The 19,358-nt window shown below is 39.6% G+C and overlaps 2 protein-coding genes across 2 annotated transcripts in view; both read right to left on the bottom strand.

Moving 5' to 3' along the window:
• The window catches only part of phf19 (PHD finger protein 19), a 35,242-nt gene extending 24,075 nt beyond the window's left edge, over nt 1-11,167 (bottom strand). Inside the window, exons 1-5 of the mRNA XM_072915319.1 lie at nt 11,038-11,167; nt 10,438-10,608; nt 2,587-2,668; nt 2,408-2,512; nt 2,249-2,340 (exon numbers count right to left, since the gene is read on the bottom strand). Coding sequence (XP_072771420.1) covers nt 2,249-2,340; nt 2,408-2,512; nt 2,587-2,668; nt 10,438-10,608 — 450 coding nt within the window. The 5' untranslated portion in view covers nt 11,038-11,167. The remainder of the gene's footprint in view (nt 1-2,248; nt 2,341-2,407; nt 2,513-2,586; nt 2,669-10,437; nt 10,609-11,037) is intronic.
• A 5,261-nt stretch (nt 11,168-16,428) lies between these two features.
• The window catches only part of LOC133619146 (fibrinogen C domain-containing protein 1-like), a 30,496-nt gene continuing 27,566 nt past the window's right edge, over nt 16,429-19,358 (bottom strand). The window contains exons 8-9 of the mRNA XM_072915321.1: nt 17,052-17,231; nt 16,429-16,979 (exon numbers count right to left, since the gene is read on the bottom strand). Of these exons, the coding sequence (XP_072771422.1) occupies nt 16,717-16,979; nt 17,052-17,231 (443 nt within the window). The 3' untranslated portion in view covers nt 16,429-16,716. The remainder of the gene's footprint in view (nt 16,980-17,051; nt 17,232-19,358) is intronic.

Genomic DNA, 19,358 nt, shown 5'->3' with positions numbered 1-19,358 from the left:
TAACGCAAAATTGTGACATTTGTCATTAAAAAAATCTGACTTATCACAATTTTTCCAATTTTTTGTTGTTCTTGTAAAACGGTGACATTTTTTGAGTAAAATTACGACTTTTGTCATAATTTTGCCTAGTAAATTTCCGATTATTATTATTATAATATTGCCAAAATGTAAAGTTTTCTTATAAAAATTGTGACTTTTGTCGAGTAAAATGACGACTCTTTTCATAAAATTGTCAAAATGTTAAGCTTTTCTGGTAAAACTGCGACTGTTATTGAGTAAAATTGCTACTTTTATCGTAATATTGCACAAATGTTCAGTTTTTCTTGTAAAATTTTGACTTGCGTTGAGGAAAACTACGACTTTTATTATAATACATGCAAAATTCTAAGTTTTTCTTGTGAAATTGTGACTTTTTTCTTGTGAAATTCCAACTAATTTTTCACAACAAGCTTTTGTATATTTGCATAGTATGTACAGGTAAAAGCCAGTAAATTAGAATATTTTGAAAAACTTGATTTATTTCAGTAATTGCATTCAAAAGGTGTAACTTGTACATTATATTTATTCATTGCACACAGACTGATGCATTCAAATGTTTATTTCATTTAATTTTGATGATTTGAAGTGGCAACAAATGAAAATCCAAAATTCCGTGTGTCACAAAATTAGAATATTACTTAAGGCTAATACAAAAAAGGGATTTTTAGAAATGTTGGCCAACTGAAAAGTATGAAAATGAAAAATATGAGCATGTACAATACTCAATACTTGGTTGAAGCTCCTTTTGCCTCAATTACTGCGTTAATGCGGCGTGGCATGGAGTCGATGAGTTTCTGGCACTGCTCAGGTGTTATGAGAGCCCAGGTTGCTCTGATAGTAGCCTTCAACTCTTCTGCGTTTTTGGGTCTGGCATTCTGCATCTTCCTTTTCACAATACCCCACAGATTTTCTATGGGGCTAAGGTCAGGGGAGTTGGCGGGCCAATTTAGAACAGAAATACCATGGTCCGTAAACCAGGCACGGGTAGATTTTGCGCTGTGTGCAGGCGCCAAGTCCTGTTGGAACTTGAAATCTCCATCTCCATAGAGCAGGTCAGCAGCAGGAAGCATGAAGTGCTCTAAAACTTGCTGGTAGACAGCTGCGTTGACCCTGGATCTCAGGAAACAGAGTGGACCGACACCAGCAGATGACATGGCACCCCAAACCATCACTGATGGTGGAAACTTTACACTAGACTTCAGGCAACGTGGATCCTGTGCCTCTCCTGTCTTCCTCCAGACTCTGGGACCTCGATTTCCAAAGGAAATGCAAAATCTGCTTTCGTCAGAAAACATGACTTTGGACCACTCAGCAGCAGTCCAGCTCTTTTTTTCCTTAGCCCAGGTGAGACGCTTTTCGCGCTGTTTCTTGGTCAACAGTGGCTTGACACGAGGTATGCGGCAGTTGAAACCCATGTCTTTCAAGCGTCTCTTGGTGGTGGATCTTGAAGCACTGACTCCAGCAGCTGTCCACTCCTTCTGAATCTGCCCCACATTTTTTAATGGGGTTTTTTTCACAATCTTGACCAGGGCACGGTGATCCCTATCGCTTGTACACTTTTTCTGACCACAGTTTTTCCTTCCCTTTGCCTCTCCATTAATGTGTTTGGACACAGAGCTCTGAGAACAGCCAGCCTCTTCAGCAATAACCTTTTGTGTCTTTCCCTCCTTGTGCAATGTGTCGATGGTTGCCTTTTGGACAGCTGTCAAATCTGAAGTCTTCCCCATGTTTGTGTAGGCTTCAGAACTGGACTGAGAGACCATTTAAAGCCCTTTGCAGGTGTTTTGAGTTAATCAGCTGATTAGTTTGTGGCACCAGGTGTCTTCAAAATGTAACCCTTACACAATATTCTAATTTTGTGACACACGGAATTTTGGATTTTCATTTGTTGCCACTTCAAATCATCAAAATTAAATGAAATAAACATTTGAATGCATCAGTCTGTGTGCAATGAATAAATATAATGTACAAGTTACACCTTTTGAATGCAATTACTGAAATAAATCAAGTTTTTTAAAATATTCTAATTTACTGGCTTTTACCTGTATATGTTATTAATGTTAAAAAACAAAATAAAAAAATGTTGTAAATACACTTCTTTATATATCTAGAAAAGGTGGTCCTAAAGAGGCGGGCATTGTTTGGCGGTCTCGAGAAGGTAACAAATACAAGAATGTGTGTGTGTGTGTGTGTGTGTGTGTGTGTGTACCCTGACAGCCAGGGCGAAGACACAGCGTCTACAAAACCAGGGACTGTCACTGCTGCCCTCTACAGGAGGAACATGGCACTGCTGGTGGAAGCCTGACCACACAAACACACGTGGTCATCAAAGCTGCGTGTGAACGGACTATTTCCACAGTGGACTTACCTATGCCACACTTTCCACAAATGAGAATTTGGTTTGTTTGACTGTCGGAGTTGGGATCCGCCTCCCGACACAAGGAGCAACGCGGCTCCTCTCCCGGCACGCCGGCTGCAAGGGGATTGGGTAAAGCGTCAAAGCGGTGCGCACAGGTCAAAGAGGTCTCGTCCTGTCCCGCCTCTCACCGTGCTGAATGTCCTTCCACAGGACCCAAAACTTGGAGTTGTCCTCAAATGCGACGAAGCAGCTCTGCCTGGGCGGGCTGACCTGTTCACCAATCAGGAGACAGACATTTGATGTGTTATAAGTCAATCACTTCACAGGGAAACAATTATCAAATGACCCCACCAGACTCAAATGAGACTAAATTTAATTCATAAATATTTAAATAATTACTTAAATGTGTAATTTATTATCATTTGAATTGAAAACATGGTCCTATTAATTTATTTCATGTAAAAATTCATTTAATTAAAATTGAATTCATTATTTAATTCAATATTTGATGATTAAGTATTGCAGTGTTTTTCAACCTTTTTTGAGGCAAGGCACATTTTTGTCATAAAAAAAAATACGGAGGCACACCACCAGCAAAAAACTTTAAAAAAAATGTAACTCCACCAGGTCGTCATGCCTTATCTGGAGTGTGTTGGTGTCTTCCTGTGTGTAGTGCCTTTGCGCTGTTATTTTGGTGGCCCTTCCTGTTTTGTCGGTACAGCTTCATGTCTCCCTTTGAGCGCTATTCCGCCCACCTGCTTTGTGTTAGCGAGCAAGGCTATTTACGTTGTTGCGATCCTTCTTTGTGAGGACATTGTTGATTGTCACGTCCCGTACGGATGTACTTTGTGGACGCCGTAAGTTTTTGCTGTTGTCCAGTATTCTGTTTCTGTTTACTTCAATCAATCAATCAATCAATGTTTATTTATATAGCCCTAAATCACAAGTGTCTCAAAGGGCTGCACAAGCCACAACGACATCCTCGGTACAGAGCCCACATAAGGGCAAGGAAAAACTCACCCCAGTGGGACGTCGTAGCCAGTCCAGTTTGATATTTGTTTTGCATAGCCTTTTCCTTTCCCTTTCGTTCATTTTGGGTTTAAGCATTACATACCTTTTATACCTGCACGCCGCTTCCCGCTGTGGTCTGCATGTTGGGATAACAACAAACCATCCTAGTCTCACCCGACTTTTACAAAGCAATTAACTACCGTATTTTCCGCACTATTAGCCGCACCTAAAAACCACAAATTTACTCAAAAGCTGACCGTGCGGCTTATAACCCGGTGCGCTTTATATATGGATTAATATTAAGATTCATTTTCATAAAGTTTAGGTCTCGCAACTACGGTAAACAGCCGCCATCTTTTTTCCCCGTAGAAGAGGAAGCGCGTCTTCTTCTACGGCAAGCAACCGCCAAGGTAAGCACCCGCCCCCATAGAACAGGAAGCGCTTCTTCTTCTACTGTAAGCAACCACCCGCCCCCGTAGAAGAAGAAGAAGCGCGCGGACATTACGTTTCATTTCCTTTGTGTGTTTACATCTGTAAAGACCACAAAATGGCGACAGGTTTCCGGTTCATGAAAAGACGCAATCTCTCCATCCGCACACGGACTACTATTTCACAGCAACTGCCTAAAGACTTTCAAGAAAAGCTGGCTACTTTCCGTACATATTGTAAAAACAAGATAGCTGAAAAAAAGATCCGGCCAGAGAACATTATCAACATGGACGAGGTTCCACTGACTTTTGATATTCCTGTGAACCGCACTGTGGATACAACGGGAGCACGTACGGTGAATATTCGCACCACAGGGAATGAGAAGTCATCCTTCACTGTGGTTCTAGCTTGCCATGCTAATGGCCAGAAACTTCCACCCATGGTGATATTCAAAAGGAAGACCTTGCCAAAAGAGACCTTTCCAGCCGGCGTCATCATAAAAGCTAACTCGAAGGGATGGATGAAGAAAAGATGAGCGAGTGGTTAAGGGAAGTTTAAGTTTACGCGAAGAGGCCGGGTGGCTTTTTTCACGCAGCTCCGTCCATGTTGATATACGATTCCATGCGCGCCCACATCACGCTGGTTTTAATATATTATTAAAGTTTGACTGACCTATTTGACTGTTTTTTTGACATTCCTTTAGCGCAGTTAGATGCGGCTTACAACACGGGGCGGCTTATAGGTGGACAAAGTTTTGAAATATGTCGTTCATTGAAGGCGCGGCTTATAACCCAGGGCGCCTTATGGTGCGGAAAATACGGTAGGTGAAGTTGCATAATCTCCAGGCACACTAGTGTGCAGCGGCACAGTGGTTGAAAAACACTGAATTATTGCATGAACTTAATATGACTTAGAGCATTAGGCAGTTAAAGCAGAGGAAATTGATTAAAGTTGTCGGAGTTATTTCCGCACATTCAGATTAACATCTCAGCAGTTCTTCGCTTCTCTGGTCTTAGTTCCAGACAAGGGTAAGTTCCGGGTAACCAATCAAAGTGTTAGGATCCGCCCACTGACTTCGTAGGCGGGGTTTGACACACTGGTTCATGAAATCATTAAAGGGGCCTTATTATGCAGAACCAACTTTTATTAGCTATTGGTACCTGCTGTTGTTTGGGATCTGCGCAAGTCCCGAAAATGTAAAATCAAACCGTGGAGGCATGGCGGAGATATTTATAAAACAAACGAGCCGTTTGGAATTCCCCCCCTTAGGTGACGTCAGCGTATCATCTATAAATGGTAGGGATTTCTCATTTCTAATACAAAGTAGCGTGGAGTTCAAAATGTAATCTGTCAGTAGCTATGAAAGCGCTAAAAACGACAACAAAGATGGCGGGGAGAAGTGGAGGTACCTAAATAAGACCGCCCACAAAACGGCGTCTCCTGGAGAGACGGTTAGAAAGCGGCTTAGAGATGGTGTGTAAAACATCACCTATGCAACATAGTGACCAAAAGAACCAGCATTACATGTTATGTAGACCACAAGGAAGTCTTTTAAATGTAGAAAAAACCCATAATGTGACCGGTTTAAATCATAACATAATCTATTAAGTCGTGAACATTTCTTATTAATTAATTACTTTTATTATGAAATAAAGAAATCCATAAACAAAACAAAGAAATAAATAAATTTAATGCCACATTTAGGTAATTATCTAGATATTAATTTATATAAAAATCATTATATAATTGATGAAATTGTGAAATAATTATTTAAATCATTAAATAATTAATTTAATTAAAGGAATAAATCGAAAGTGAAATTATTAAACTAATACAATGAAATATATTTAAACATTTAATAACAAATTTTTGCACTTAATTCCAATTATATTTAATAACTGACACTTATTTATTTTTTTATTTCGTCCAATTTTAAATCATGAAATAAATTAAACTATGAAATAATTAATTAAATTATATATTGTTTTTATCAATCATTAAATAAAATAAATTTAAAGACACATTTGTGTATTTAATTCCAATTAAAATGAATGAATGAAACATTTATGTAATTATCTAAAGATGTATTCATCTTTTCAATTGTGTCCCAACTGACCCTTGAAATCATGATATAATCAATGACATCATAAAATAATTCATTACATCATTAGTTCATTGATTTAATAATGAAATAAATAATCAAACAATTAAATTAAATCCATTTATCGCTACATTTAATAACAGTTATGTATTTGATTCCAATTATAATGAACAAGTTACACATTTACGCAGTTATCTAAATATTTATTTAATTATTCAATTGTGTCCTAATTGACTGCTTAAATCATGATATAATAAATTTGATCTTGAAAAAATTAATTTAATCATTAAATAATTGACTTAATTATGAAATAATACAATCAAAATTAAATACTTATATGAATTAAATTAAATAAATTCTATGACACATTGAATACAACATTTTTATATTTGATTCCTATACTAATTAGTGAATGACACATTTATGTAATTATTTCAATTTTTATAAAAAATTAAATTAATAAAATTAAATAAATGTAATGACACATTACCACATTTATGTATTTGATATCAAATATAATTAATGAATGACACCGTCATCTAATTATCTAAAGGTGTATTTATTATTGAATGACACATTTATATAATTATGTAATTATTTATTTATTCAAAGTTGTCACAATATATTATATAATCAATTAAATCGTGAAATAATTAAGTGTGTATAAAAATTTTAAGTGCTCCCCCTCTAGCCAACATATGAAAGAACAAGTGTGTGTAAGAAATTGAAATGCGCCCCCTTTGGCCACAATTAATTAAAAATATATATATATACATATATATGTATATAGACACATACTGTAATAACTTAAAGTAAATAATGAAGATTAAAATCCAATTACAAACAAAAAAAGCAGTCTTTTTCTCACAATGTGACGACTTTTTTCTTATAAAACTGGGAACAATTTCTCATATTCTTTCCGTTTCTGTAATATTGCAATATTTTTCTCGTAAAATTATTTAAAAATTTTTATGTAAAATGATTACCGTATTTTCCGCACCATAAGCCGCCCTGGGTTATAAGCCGCGCCTTCAATGAACGGCATATTTCAAAACTTTGTCCACCTATAAGCCGCCCCGTGTTATAAGCCGCATCTAACTGCGCTAAAGGAATGTCAAAAAAACAGTCAGATAGGTCAGTCAAACTTTAATAATATATTAAAAACCAGCGTGATGTGGGCGCGCATGGAGTCGTATATCAACATGGACGGAGCTGCGTGAAAAAAGCCACCCGGCCTCTTCGCGTAAACTTCCCTTAACCACTCGCTCATCTTTTCTTCATCCATCCATCCCTTCGAGTTAGCTTTTATGATGACGCCGGCTGGAAAGGTCTCTTTTGGCAAGGTCTTCCTTTTGAATATCACCATGGGTGGAAGTTTCTGGCCATTAGCATGGCAAGCTAGAACCACAGTGAAGGATGACTTCTCATTCCCTGTGGTGCGAATATTCACCGTACGTGCTCCCGTTGTATCCACAGTGCGGTTCACAGGAATATCAAAAGTCAGTGGAACCTCGTCCATGTTGATAATGTTCTCTGGCCGGATCTTTTTTTCAGCTATCTTGTTTTTACAATATGCACGGAAAGTAGCCAGCTTTTCTTGAAAGTCTTTAGGCAGTTGCTGTGAAATAGTAGTCCGTGTGCGGATGGAGCGATTGCGTCTTTTCATGAACCGGAAACCTGTCGCTTAGTAGGAGCCATTTTGTGGTCTTTACAGATGTAAACACACAAAGGAAATGAAACGTAATATCCGCGCGCTTCTTCTTCTTCTTCTTCTACCGGGGCGGGTGGTTGCTTACAGTAGAAGAAGAAGCGCTTCCTGTTCTATGGGGGCGGGTGCTTACCTTGGCGGTTGCTTGCGTAGAAGAAGAAGCACTTCCTCTTCTACGAGGAAAAAAGATGGCGGCTGTTTACCGTAGTTGCGAGACCGAAACTTTATGAAAATGAATCTTAATATTAATCCATATATAAAGCGCACCGGGTTATAAGCCGCACTGTCAGCTTTTGAGTAAATTTGTGGTTTTTAGGTGCGGCTAATAGTGCGGAAAATACGGTACTTTTTAATGCAAAATGGTGACATTTGTCATAACATTCTGACTTTTATCACAATATTGCCATTTTTTGTTGTTCTTGTAAAATACTGACATATTTTGAGTAAAATGATGACTTTTGTCATAATTTTGCAGAGTAAAATTCCGATTATTATTATAATATTGCCAAAAGTTTTCTTATAAAATTGTGACTTTTGTCAGGTAAAATGTCGACTCTTTTCATAATATTGCCAACATTTTAAGCTTTTCTTGTAAAATTCCAACTTTGATCATAATATTGCACAAATGTTCAGTTTTTCTTGTATAAATTTGACTTGCGTTGAGCAAAATGACGACTTTTATTATAATACTGCCAAAATTCTTATTCTAAATTGTGACCTTTGTCTTGAGAAATTCCAACTAATTTTTCACAACAAGCTTTTTTATATTTGTATAGTTTGTATATATTATTCATGTTATAAATACAAATCTTTATATATCTAGATGGGTGGTGCTAAACAGGCAGGCATTTTTCGGAGGTCTCAAGAAGGTATCGAATACAATGTGTGTGTGTGTGCACTTGTCTCACCATCCTTGTGTGGACATACACTTGACAAACCAACCTTTCTGTGAGGACCTTTTGACTTGTGAGGACATTTTCCTGGTCCTCACAACTACAGAAGTAAAATATTTTTTTTTACTTTGTGTGTTTTGCATTCTGAAGTGAGGTTGCAACTCTCTACTCCCATCTAGTGGTAGATATACATGTTTTCCATCATTCTAGCTATAGTGGAAAGGGGGGCCCTCCCAACCTACTAACCAAACGTGGGTCCACACAAAGTAGGCAAGACATGTATGTGTGTGTGTGTGTGTGTTCTTGTATTTCTAGCCTTCTTGAGACATCAGCAAGGAAAAGTGCCGTCCATATGAGGACCCGTGAACAAGTTTGGAGGTCTCAAGAAGGTAGAGAAATACAAAAATATGTGTGTGTGTGTGTGTGTTCTTGTATTTCTAGCCTTCTTGAGACATCAGCAAGTAAAAGTGCCGTCCATATGAGGACCCGTGAACAAGTTTGGAGGTCTCAAGAAGTTAAGAAATACACAAATGTGTGTGTGTGTTCTTGTATTTCTACCGTTCTTGAGACATCAACAGGGAAAAGTGCCGTCCATATGAGGACCCGTGAACAAGTTTGGAGGTCTCAAGAAGTTAAGAAATACACAAATGTGTGTGTGTGTGTTCTTGTATTTCTACCGTTCTTGAGACATCAACAGGGAAAAGTACCTTCCATATGAGGACCCGTGAACAAGTTTGGAGGTCTCAAGAAGGTAAGAAATACAAAAATGTGTGTGTGTGTGTGTGTGCACTTGTCTCACCATCCTTGTGTGGACATACACTTGACAAACCAACCTTTCTGTGAGGACCTTTTGACTTGTGAGGACATTTTCCTGGTCCTCACAACTACAGAAGTAAAATTTTTTTTTTTACTTTGTGTGTTTTGCATTCTGAAGTGAGGTTGCAACTCTCTACTCCCATCTAGTGGTAGATATACATGTTTTCCATCATTCTAGCTGTAGTGGAAAGGGGGGCCCTCCCAACCTACTAACCAAACGTGGGTCCACACAAAGTACGCAAGACATGTATGTGTGTGTGTGTGTGTGTGTGTTCTTGTATTTCTAGCCTTCTTGAGACATCAGCAAGGAAAAGTGCCGTCCATATGAGGACCCGTGAACAAGTTTGGAGGTCTCAAGAAGGTAGAGAAATACAAAAATATGTGTGTGTGTGTGTGTGTTCTTGTATTTCTAGCCTTCTTGAGACATCAGCAAGTAAAAGTGCCGTCCATATGAGGACCCGTGAACAAGTTTGGAGGTCTCAAGAAGTTAAGAAATACACAAATGTGTGTGTGTGTGTGTGTTCTTGTATTTCTACCGTTCTTGAGACATCAACAGGGAAAAGTGCCGTCCATATGAGGACCCGTGAACAAGTTTGGAGGTCTCAAGAAGTTAAGAAATACACAAATGTGTGTGTGTGTGTTCTTGTATTTCTACCGTTCTTGAGACATCAACAGGGAAAAGTACCTTCCATATGAGGACCCGTGAACAAGTTTGGAGGTCTCAAGAAGGTAAGAAATACAAAAATGTGTGTGTGTGTGTGCACTTGTCTCACCATCCTTGTGTGGACATACACTTGACAAACCAACCTTTCTGTGAGGACCTTTTGACTTGTGAGGACATTTTCCTGGTCCTCACAACTACAGAAGTAAAATATTTTTTTTTACTTCGTGTGTTTTGCATTCTGAAGTGAGGTTGCAACTCTCTACTCCCATCTAGTGATAGATATAAATTTTTCCATCATTCTAGCTATAGTGGAAAGGGGGGCCCTCCCAATCTACTAACCAAACGTGGGTCCACACAAAGTAGGCAAGACATGTATGTGTGTGTGTGTGTGTGTGTGTGTGTGTGTGTGTGTGTTACCCTGAGTATCTTGCCCAGGTAGTAGAGTCCATCTGACCAATGACAGAGCACAAACTGTCCCACACTCAGGCTGGCATCCTCCTCCAAGCCCCGCCCCCACGGCTCCACGTCACTCAGCAGTGGCGTGTGAGGTTCGAGAACGTCGGAGCTTTCAAACACGTCCTCAAACATCTCATGGAGGGAGACAAGCACCACAGCATCATAAATGTGTAATAACTGGAACTACAAAACATATATTGAAGACGCAGTAAAATCAAGACTGGTGACTTTTTTAAAGTGTTTGATCGAAACAGTTTGAACGAGTAACAATAAAAAATATCAACAAGGCTTCTGATTCAGTCTGGGAACTGACATATCTGCGCATGCGCAGTACCACATCTCTTACTTGTTCAGCTAGTTTGTAAGTTATCTAGCTATATAGTTAGTGTTTAACTAACTAACTAACTTAGTTAATCAAGTAATGAAGCAGGGATTAAAGTAAGCGTCGGCTGCGAGGCAAAGCTGCTCTCCGTCGGCGAGCATTAGCGGGAGTGTGCGACGGTGTGTTTTATTTAATGGCGACCAGCAAACGTCTCTGTTAAAAAAAGCCATTAAAGTTACCTTCACTGCGGGAAATGTCACCTTCTTGCTTGTCCTCACGGGCACTTTTCAGGCGGTGTTAGCCGGGTCTCCTCGGCTCTGTTTGGCGGTCCCCTTCAAACTTTCACCATCGCCATTTTTTCGTTTTTCCCGCCAATCACACCACTGGAGTTTTCCCCCTCATTTGCATATGACGTCACCACTACGCGACTTCCTCTTTTAGAGTTCTGTTTATTAAATTTATATAGAAGAGATCGAATTTTGGTATTTTTTTATAAAGGACTGTAACATAGAAATGTTTGTCAACATTATTATGCTCCAAGCAAAAAAATGTTTACATAAATGTTGATTTATGAAAATAAGGCCTACATTTTACAATTGGTTTAATGGTTTAAAATTATCAATAAAATCCTGGAGAATGATTAAGAGTACAAAAGCCCTTGAATTGATATCTTTTTTAAAACATTTGAAGTAGCCCTTTCTGTCTTTTTTTTAATTATTTTATTTATTTTTTATTTATTAATATTTAATACTTATTTTGTTTTCATTCCTTGTTGTTGAAAGTGCCTTGAATGTTGAGTGAACTATTAATGTATGTTTGTTGTTCAATAAAAAAAATATATTTAAAAAAAGTTTATTAAATGATCATTACTCAACGATAAAACAATAAAAATCATACACATGCATACTTGCCAACCTTGAGACCTCCGATTTCGGGAGGTGGGGGGTGGGGGGCGTGGTCGGGGTGGGGCGGGGGCGTGGCTAAGAGGGGAGGAGTAAATTTACAGCTAGAATTCACCAAGTCAAGTATTTCATATATATATACAGTATATATATATATATATATATATATATATATATATATACAGTGTATATATATATATATATATATATATATATATATATATATATTTATATATATATATATATATATATATATATATATATATATATATATTTATATATACATATATATATATATATATATATATATATATATATATATATATATAAATATATTTATATATATATATATATATATATATATATATATATATATATATATATATATACATATATTTATATATATATATATATATATATATATATATATATATATATATATATATATATATATATATATATATATATATATATATATATATATATATATATATATATGTATGTGTGGGAAAAAAATCACAAGACTATTTAATCTCTACAGGCCTGTTTCATGAGGGGGGGTTCCCTCAATCATCAGGAGATTTTAATGGGAGCATTCACATACGCAAAAAACTCCATTCTCATCCACAACAGTACACCATGGCAAAAAAAGAACAATGCAACATTTGACGTCACTATGGGAAGTTTTGACGGAGCAGAAACGTGTGAACTCGTTGGGAGTTTCCTCCTCTCCCAGCTCGCCAGCCTCAATCTGAACCTTGGTATTTACCGTGATGACGGACTGGCAGTGTGTCGCGCCTCGCCAAGGAGCAGCGAGAATACCAAGAAGCACATATGCCAAATTTTCAAAGAGAACGGCCTACGGATCACGATTGAAGCCAACAAGCAAACCGTCAACTTCCTTGACTTCACTTTCAACCTGAGAAATAACAGCTACCAAAACATTCACGAAACCCAACACAACACTCCAATACGTGCACCATGACAGCAACCACCCACCCACCACCACGAAAAGAATACCTACCGGAATCAATAAAAGGCTATCGATGCTGTCATCTAGCAAAGCTGAATTTGACCAAGCAACCCCCCCGTACCAAAAAGCCCTTGATGAAAGCGGATACAATTTCACCCTCACCTATGAACCCACGCCAGGAAACCAGCCAAAAAAGAACAGAAAACGAAACAACATCATCTGGTACAACCCTCCATACAGCAAAAACGTCTCAACTAACATTGGCCACAAATTCCTCACTCTGATTGACAAACACTTCCCCAAAGGCAACACCCTAAGAAAAGTATTCAACAAGAACAACATTAAATTGAGCTACAGCTGTATGAACAACATACGACAAATTATCTCAAACCACAACAAAACAATTGCAAATGAGCCATCGGCCCCCGGACAGAGCGACTCCAAAACCAACAAAGGCTGCAACTGCCGCAAGAAACCTGATTGCCCTCTCAACGGGGGGTGCTTACAAACATCAGTTGTTTACCAATCTAAGGTAACACGCAAGGACATTAACACATCCGACACATATGTAGGATTAACCGAGGGAGAGTTTAAAACCAGATGGAACAATCACAAGGCTTCTTTCAGGAACCAAAACCTGCGGAATACCACAGAACTCAGCAAACACATTTGGGACCTCAAAGACAATAATGTTGAATATTCAATAACATGGCAAATTCTTGCATCCAGCACACCTTACAATAGTGGTAATAAAAGATGCAACCTATGCTTGAAAGAGAAACTGTTTATTATTTACCGTCCAGACCTGTCATCCCTCAACAAGCGCAGCGAAATTGTATCAGCATGCCGCCACAGACGGAAACACCTCCTAGGTAACACATGAGCCAATCACCACGCCCCTACGCCAGCCTGTACCTACCCACTCTGTGCCCTATATAAACCATGGTATGCGAATGCTCCCATTAAAATCTCCTGACGATTGAAGGTACCCCCCCTCATGAAACAGGCCTGTAGAGATGAAATAGTCTTGTGATTTTTTTCCCACACATACATATACATATATATATATATATATATAGACAGCGCACAGTGCATGTGGATCACATGTTACCATGGCGAGAAAACATGGAGAGACTGCCAGTTATCTAGTCTCCACCAGTTGCAGAAAATGTGCCATCAGTACAACTGGACAGTGCTGTTTCAGTTCCATCATCAGGACCATCAGTGAGTCAGACACAAACTAGTCTAATCATTGAACCAGATTCACGGGCTGCTGAGTTGCCATCATCAGAACCCAGATCACCCACAACAAAAACCCCACCAGTGATCCGCAGGTATCCAGAAAGGTTTCGAGTACCACCAAAAAAACTGAATCTCTGAAGACAGTATAAAAATCTGTGTTAAAGATGTACAAATACTGTTTGTATAATAAGCATGTTATTGTTTACAAATTAGGGTTAAGAGGTCAGTACTAAAAAGTACAGTTTTTTAATTGAGCTGCTGCATTTTTTGGTTGGGTTGTTTATTTCTTTTGAGTAACTTCTACATTTCTAAAAGGGGAGGAATGTAATAGAGTGATCTATGTTTGTCTGTTGCCATCTCCTGGTGAATGTTGGCTATAGCGTACTGGGGCTACTTTTTGGTTGGCCAACGATTTACGTGGTGTTGCGCACCTGACGTCAAGTGTGTTGAGTCTGTTCTGAAGTCTGCAGTAAAGAGACGTACTTCATCCCCTCGCCTGGTTATTGCCTCCAACTCAATATATTACAACAACATTGCTCCATGCGGACCTGGAGGGGGCGTGGCCTCCAGGTCCGCCTGAATTTCGGGAGATTTTCGGGAGAAAATGTGTCCCGGGAGGTTTTCGGGAGAGGCGCTGAATTTCGGGAGTCTCCCGGAAAATCCGGGAGGGTTGGCAAGCCAGTAAATTAGAATATTTTGAAAAACTTGATTTATTTCAGTAATTGCATTCAAAAGGTGTAACTTGTACATTATATTTATTCATTGCACACAGACTGATGCATTCAAATGTTTATTTCATTTAATTTTGATGATTTGAAGTGGCAACAAATGAAAATCCAAAATTCCGTGTGTCACAAAATTAGAATATTACTTAAGGCTAATACAAAAAAGGGATTTTTAGAAATGTTGGCCAACTGAAAAGTATGAAAATGAAAAATATGAGCATGTACAATACTCAATACTTGGTTGGAGCTCCTTTTGCCTCAATTACTGCGTTAATGCGGCGTGGCATGGAGTCGATGAGTTTCTGGCACTGCTCAGGTGTTATGAGAGCCCAGGTTGCTCTGATAGTGGCCTTCAACTCTTCTGCGTTTTTGGGTCTGGCATTCTGCATCTTCCTTTTCACAATACCCCACAGATTTTCTATGGGGCTAAGGTCAGGGGAGTTGGCGGACCAATTTAGAACAGAAATACCATGGTCCGTAAACCAGGCACGGGTAGATCTTGCGCTGTGTACAGGCGCCAAGTCCTGTTGGAACTTGAAATCTCCATCTCCATAGAGCAGGTCAGCAGCAGGAAGCATGAAGTGCTCTAAAACTTGCTGGTAGACGGCTGCGTTGACCCTGGATCTCAGGAAACAGAGTGGACCAACACCAGCAGATGACATGGTTGGTTTGGTTTGCATTTCCTTTGGAAATCGAGGTCCCAGAGTCTGGAGGAAGACAGGAGAGGCACAGGATCCACGTTGCCTGAAGTCTAGTGTAAAGTTTCCACCATCAGTGATGGTTTGGGGTGCCATGTCATCTGCTGGTGTCGGTCCACTCTGTTTCCTGAGATCCAGGGTCAACGCAGCCGTCTACCAGCAAGTTTTAGAGCACTTCATGCTTCCTGCTGCTGACCTGCTCTATGGAGATGGAGATTTCAAGTTCCAACAGGACTTGGCGCCTGCACACAGCGCAAAATCTACCCGTGCCTGGTTTACGGACCATGGTATTTCTGTTCTAAATTGGCCCGCCAACTCCCCTGACCTTAGCCCCATAGAAAATCTGTGGGGTATTGTGAAAAGGAAGATGCAGAATGCCAGACCCAAAAACGCAGAAGAGTTGAAGGCCACTATCAGAGCAACCTGGGCTCTCATAACACCTGAGCAGTGCCAGAAACTCATCGACTCCATGCCACGCCGCATTAACGCATTAATTGAGGCAAAAGGAGCTCCAACCAAGTATTGAGTATTGTACATGCTCATATTTTTCATTTTCATACTTTTCAGTTGGCCAACATTTCTAAAAATCCCTTTTTTGTATTAGCCTTAAGTAATATTCTAATTTTGTGACACACGGAATTTTGGATTTTCATTTGTTGCCACTTCAAATCATCAAAATTAAATGAAATAAACATTTGAATGCATCAGTCTGTGTGCAATGAATAAATATAATGTACAAGTTACACCTTTTGAATGCAATTACTGAAATAAATCAAGTTTTTCAAAATATTCTAATTTACTGGCTTTTACCTGTATGTACACATGTGTCATATCGCGTTTGATGTCACATCAAAACAATAAGGAGACAGGTTTAAAAAAATGGTTTTAATGATGAAATCATCCATCCTACAGTGAAGACTTATTTTATAACATGATTACTGCTAAGCATGTTATTGTTGATGGATTAATGTGAGTACTTATGGCTTAATAAGTTAAAAAAGTACATATTACCCGTATAATCCTAATGGAGTGACTACTTTATCCCAGCTGTTAGGAACACATTGTAATTATTGTGTGTGTGTTTGGTAAACAGAGGTAAGTAGTAGGGGTGCACCAAAAAATGGATGCACGATTCCCCTCGATTCAGTATCGATTCATAATTTTCCCCCAAAAAATAATAATATATATATTTTTTAAGTATACAGTAAGGATCTATTTGTATAAAGACGTCTTTCGGCCATCTCCATGCAGGAGTTTTTCTAACCTGTGGCCTGTTTTGAAAAAGTTTCCTTATAATTACACCAAATGTTGAATGGAGACTGTATTCTGAACGGAATGCTCCCCCCAGGAATGGGATGGGTTCGTTAACGAAGGACAATCAGAAGTCACTTTTAGGTTTGGGGCGGATCTTCATCTCAGTGAACCTCAGAGAGTACTGCCAGCCGGTCCAACTGGACCACTCCACGCCGTCGGCGTAAGAGGCGTGGCCCCCTTTCAGGTACTGCCCGTTCAGGTTGGATGTATGACAGTTGCGGTACCACCACGCCCCCTGGTAGTACGCGGCGCAGTTGTTCTCCGACTGGTCCTGGTCCCGGTCTTTGGTCGTGAACTGCATCCCAGAATGCTTCAGCAGAGAGTCGCCTGGACGACGACACACAAAAGTTGAGTTTGTTGCGGTTCCTGCGCACCTGATCAGAGCCGGTCTGGTTCTACCTGCCGTCCCGGAGTACTGGTCCACAGTCAGCGGGTATCCGTCCTCTTCGGGGTTGACCGAGTCTCGACCCACGGAGAATTCGGCGTATTGAGCGAAGGCTGTGGCGTTGTCAAAGTCGGCCATGTCGATACGCAGCTCGTAACCTCCTGACCTGGTCAGAGCGTAGATGTTCTGGAGGCCTGAACGCACAAAACACAACATACATCTTCTTTGACAAATCCACCCTTCTAAAGTCTCTGTGTGTTCTTGTATTTCCGCCCTCCTTGAGACATCAACAAGGAAAAGTATCTTCCATATGAGGAGCCTGGTCCTGGTCCCTACACACCGGAGCTCTTGTAAAAAGAGCTCAGCAGCGCATGCACTTTTTGCGTGGGATGAAAAGAGCACAGCTCTCTCAGCACATTCTACAGAAGCACTATAGAGAGCAACAGCATCTCTGTCTGGACTGGAGCCTGCAATGCCTCAGACTGGAAGTCTCTCCAGAGAGTGGTGAGGACGGCGGAAAAGATCATCAGGGCTCCTCTTCCTCCTATCCAGGAGATGGCAAAAAGCCGCTGCCTGACCAGGGCTCAGAAAATCTGCAAAGACTCCTCCCACCCCCACCAAGGACTGTTTTCACTGCTGGACTCTAGAAAGAGGTTCCGCAGCCTCCGAAGCAGAACCTCCAGGTTTTGTAACAGCTTCTTCCCTCAGGCCGTAAGACTCTTGAACGCATCATCATTAAATTAAATTATCCTCTCAACTCCCCCCAAAATGGATTAACTCGCTGGAATAAAAAAGACAATATAACATACATCCATAAACGTGGACGCATGTGGAAAAAGTGCAATATATATATCTGTACAGTAATCTATTTATTTATTTATATATATATATTTATTTTATATATATATATTTACATATTATTTACCGTATTTTCCGCACTATTAGCCGCACCTAAAAACCACAAATTTACTCAAAAGCTGACAGTGCGGCTTATAACCCGGTGCGCTTTATATATGGATTAATATTAAGATTCATTTTCATAAAGTTTCGGTCTCGCAACTACGGTAAACAGCCGCCATCTTTTTTCCCCGTAGATGAGGAAGTGCTTCTTCTTCTACGCAAGCAACCGCCAAGGTAAGCACCCGCCCCCATAGAACAGGAAGCGCTTCTTCTTCTACTGTAAGCAACCACCCGCCCGCGTAGAAGAAGAAAAAGCGCGCGGATATTACGTTTCATTTCCTTTGTGTGTTTACATCTGTAAAGACCACAAAATGGCTCCTACTAAGCGACAGGTTTCCGGTTCATGAAAAGACGCAATCGCTCCATCCGCACACGGACTACTATTTCACAGCAACTGCCTAAAGACTTTCAAGAAAAGCTGGCTACTTTCCGTGCATATTGTAAAAACAAGATAGCTGAAAAAAAGATCCGGCCAGAGAACATTATCAACATGGACGAGGTTCCACTGACTTTTGATATTCCTGTGAACCGCACTGTGGATACAACGGGAGCACGTACGGTGAATATTCGCACCACAGGGAATGAGAAGTCATCCTTCACTGTGGTTCTAGCTTGCCATGCTAATGGCCAGAAACTTCCACCCATGGTGATATTCAAAAGGAAGACCTTGCCAAAAGAGACCTTTCCAGCCGGCGTCATCATAAAAGCTAACTCGAAGGGATGGATGGATGAAGAAAAGATGAGCGAGTGGTTAAGGTAAGTTTAAGTTTACGCGAAGAGGCCGGGTGGCTTTTTTCACGCAGCTCCGTCCATGTTGATATACGACTCCATGCGCGCCCACATCACGCTGGTTTTTAATATATTATTAAAGTTTGACTGACCTATCTGACTGTTTTTTTGACATTCCTTTAGCGCAGTTAGATGCGGCTTATAACACGGGGCGGCTTATACGTGGACAAAGTTTCGAAATATGCCGTTCTTTGAAGGCGCGGCTTATAACCCAGGGCGCCTTATGGTGCGGAAAATACGGTATATATATTCATTTATTTATATATGCACCTAATTGCTTTTTTATCCTGCACTACCATGAGCTTATGTAACAAAATTTCGTTCTTATCTGTGCTGTAAAGTTCAAATTTGAATGACAATAAAAAGAAAGTCTAAGTCTAAGTCTAAGTCTAAGGAGGTGTGAACAAGTGATGACATAAATCATGGTCCCAATAACATTGCATCTAATAGAGAGCCAAATACTAGAGTCCGTGAACATTGCTCCAAAGTCAGGATTTTTTTTTGTTGATTTAATGTGCATAGAAAAGTAAACATTGACAAGTTAAAGGCAGCAATATATGATAAAACAAGAT

The sequence above is a fragment of the Nerophis lumbriciformis genome, linkage group LG20 (assembly GCF_033978685.3).
Source record: "Nerophis lumbriciformis linkage group LG20, RoL_Nlum_v2.1, whole genome shotgun sequence".
Lineage (NCBI taxonomy): Eukaryota > Metazoa > Chordata > Actinopteri > Syngnathiformes > Syngnathidae > Nerophis > Nerophis lumbriciformis.
The sequence above is the reverse complement of the archived record's forward strand: the minus strand, read 5'-3'. Positions and strand labels throughout refer to the sequence as shown.